We start from the raw sequence: 2,664 nt of genomic DNA, 5'->3' as shown, positions 1-2,664 counted from the left end.
TATCAGAGTCGCCTGGGATTCAACCTTCAGCTGTCATGACCCCTAATCCAGAGATTCAAACTTTGCAAACAGAGATGAGAGAGATGTGTGTGCAGCTTTCCTCGTTTGTGGAACATGCAAGCCAAAGATTCGAATCTATAGAAACCAGCCAGAATCAGTTTCAAACTCATCTCGATGATGTTAAGGACGCAAATCGGAAGCTCGATTTCATTATCTTGAGTATGGGTTTGTCGCAACGAGCTGACTCTACGCCGGTGACGCCATCTCCGGCGACCAAAAACACAGACCAATAGCTCACACCGGTGACTACAGACTCTGCTCAACCTATCACGATGGTCACTGCTCACTCAGTTCAAGCAATAACAGAAACTGGGGGAGTTTCAGGTACTAAGAATCCTTTTCCCTTAAATCATACTCTTTTCACCCCTTCGACTTACCCTGTTGGCCATGGTTTCACCTTCCCTCCAGCCCCAGTTTTTAATAACCCACCTAATTTCCAAAACCCAATTTATCATTCTAGCCCCCCCTTGTTGCCAACCCCTGTTAACCCTGCTGAGCCTAAAGTAAACCAGAAAACCTTGAAACCAAAACTCAATTTCCTTAATTTTGATGGAACTAATCCTAGAGGATGGCTATGAAGGTGTGAGAAATTCTTTGAGTTGTATGGTATTTCGGAGCAAGAGAAACTAAGCTACGCTTCAATGCATGTGAGGGATAAGGTTGATGTGTGGTTTGACAGTTATTTGGTAAACCACAGGGGAAAGATGACTTGGCAAAGGTTTTGTACTGAGGTTTGCAGGAGATTTGGTAACATTAAACCTCAAGATATTATGGATGGAGTTCAACAAAATTATGCAGATCGGGAGTGTGGACCAATATCAGGAAAGGTTTGAAGAGCTGACAAGCTATATGGATATTATTAACTCCCTTTTGAATAAAACTCACTTCGTTTCTAGTTTCATTAGTGGTCTTAAACCTGAACTTAAACCATTAGTCAAGCTGGCCAATCCTGTGACTATTATGGATGCTTATGAGATTGCAAAGCTATATGAGGAGTCATTTTCAGCTCTCACTGCACTTATTCCAGCCAGAAATAACCAAAATCTTCCCTACCCCAGACCATTAGCCATTACTTATCCAAGAGCACCACAAACTTCAAGACCAGCACAACTCCCAGCACCCAACCAACATCTGAGAATCACTTATCCCAATCAGAGAGCTGTCAATAGAGCTCCCCTCAAACCAAACATTTTTGAGGCACTCAGAGCTCAGGGTCTTTGTTATAAGTGCCACGAAAAATATGAGTCGGGACACCAATGCAAGGATAAAACCCTACATGCCATGGAAGGGGTCACAGCTGAAAGTGAACCAGAGATAGAGGAATTTATGGATGTTCCTGAGACTTTGGAGGAACAAGCGGAGGAGCAAGCTGAGGTCTCCCTCAATATGGTGATGGGGTTAAGTTCTGCTGAAGGAGCCATTTCAACTATCAAAATATTGGGATATGCAAAAAAGATCTCATTGACCATATTGATAGACAGTGGCTCTACACACTCTTTTATTGATCCACATGTAGTGAAACTGTTAAAATTACCTTTGCAACCTATGACCATTCCATTAAGAGTGGTAGTGGCCAATGGCCAAGTCATGAGATGTGATCAGGAAAGCCCTCTGTTCAATTGGAAAATGCAGAATGAACTTTTTGCTTTTAAAATCAGGCTACTCAAGGTTGGGGGATGTGACATGGTTCTGGGGATGGACTGGATTGATGTAGTAGCCCCAGCGGTCTTGCATACTAGACCTCACAGCCTGAGCTTCACGAAGGAGGGTAAGATGGTGACTCTAAGTGGAGTTAATGTTAAACCTGAAGTGATCCTAGTGGATACTGAAGCTTTAAGAAGGATGTTGCATTGTGGTACCTGTGAAGTGATAACTGAATTATCTATAACATTTGCTGGTCCTAGAGCAAAGGGGGAGAAAGAGATGAACCATGCATCGAAAAGGTTACTAACAGCTTACAAGGATGTGTTCCGGGAGTCAACTAAGCTACCACCTGAAAGAGATTGTGATCATGTTATCAACCTAATCCTTGCTGCTCAACCTTTCAATCTAAGGCCATACACGTATTCTCATGATCAAAATAATGCTATTGAATCTATTGTCAATGACATGTTGGAAGCTGAGACCTTGGTTCCCAGTCAATCTTCTTTTGCCTCACCTACTTTGCTAGTCAAAAAGAAGGACTCCACTTAGAGACTATATGTTGACTATAGGAGGTTGAACAGTTTAACTGTAAAGAATAAATATCCTATCCCCATGATTGATGATTTATTGGATGAGCTACATATAGGCACTATGTTTTCCAAGATAGATCTTAGAGCTGGTTACCACCAGGTGAGAATGAAGGCTGGAGAAGAGTACAAGACATCATTTAGAACTCATCATGGGCTGTGGCAATTCAGGGTCATGCCCTTTGGATTAACTAATGCCCCAGCCACTTTCCAATCATTGATGAATTCTGTATTCAAGGAATAAATGAGGAAGTACATACTAGTATTTTTTGATGATATACTAGTGTACATTAAGAGTATGAAAGAACGCCTGGAGCATCTGGAAAGGGTACTTCAACTACTAAGAAAGAACCAGCTATTTGCAAAAGAAAGC

At 41.9% G+C, this 2,664-nt stretch overlaps 1 protein-coding gene across 1 annotated transcript; it reads left to right on the top strand.

The window, feature by feature from the left end:
• The first annotated feature begins 834 nt into the window (after window positions 1-834).
• Window positions 835-2,253, top strand: LOC138904909 (uncharacterized). Its single transcript, XM_070193404.1, has one exon. The coding sequence runs from the start codon at window positions 835-837 to the stop codon at window positions 2,251-2,253; it is 1,419 nt and encodes a 472-aa protein (XP_070049505.1).
• Window positions 2,254-2,664: the final 411 nt, after the last annotated feature.

This window comes from Nicotiana tomentosiformis, chromosome 2, assembly GCF_000390325.3.
Source record: "Nicotiana tomentosiformis chromosome 2, ASM39032v3, whole genome shotgun sequence".
NCBI classification, from domain to species: domain Eukaryota; kingdom Viridiplantae; phylum Streptophyta; class Magnoliopsida; order Solanales; family Solanaceae; genus Nicotiana; species Nicotiana tomentosiformis.
The sequence above is the reverse complement of the archived record's forward strand: the minus strand, read 5'-3'. Positions and strand labels throughout refer to the sequence as shown.

What these genes read in the sequence shown, in the direction of transcription:
- LOC138904909 (XM_070193404.1), top strand. Translation starts at nt 835, where the DNA reads ATGGAGTTCAACAAAATTATGCAGATCGGGAGTGTGGACCAATATCAG.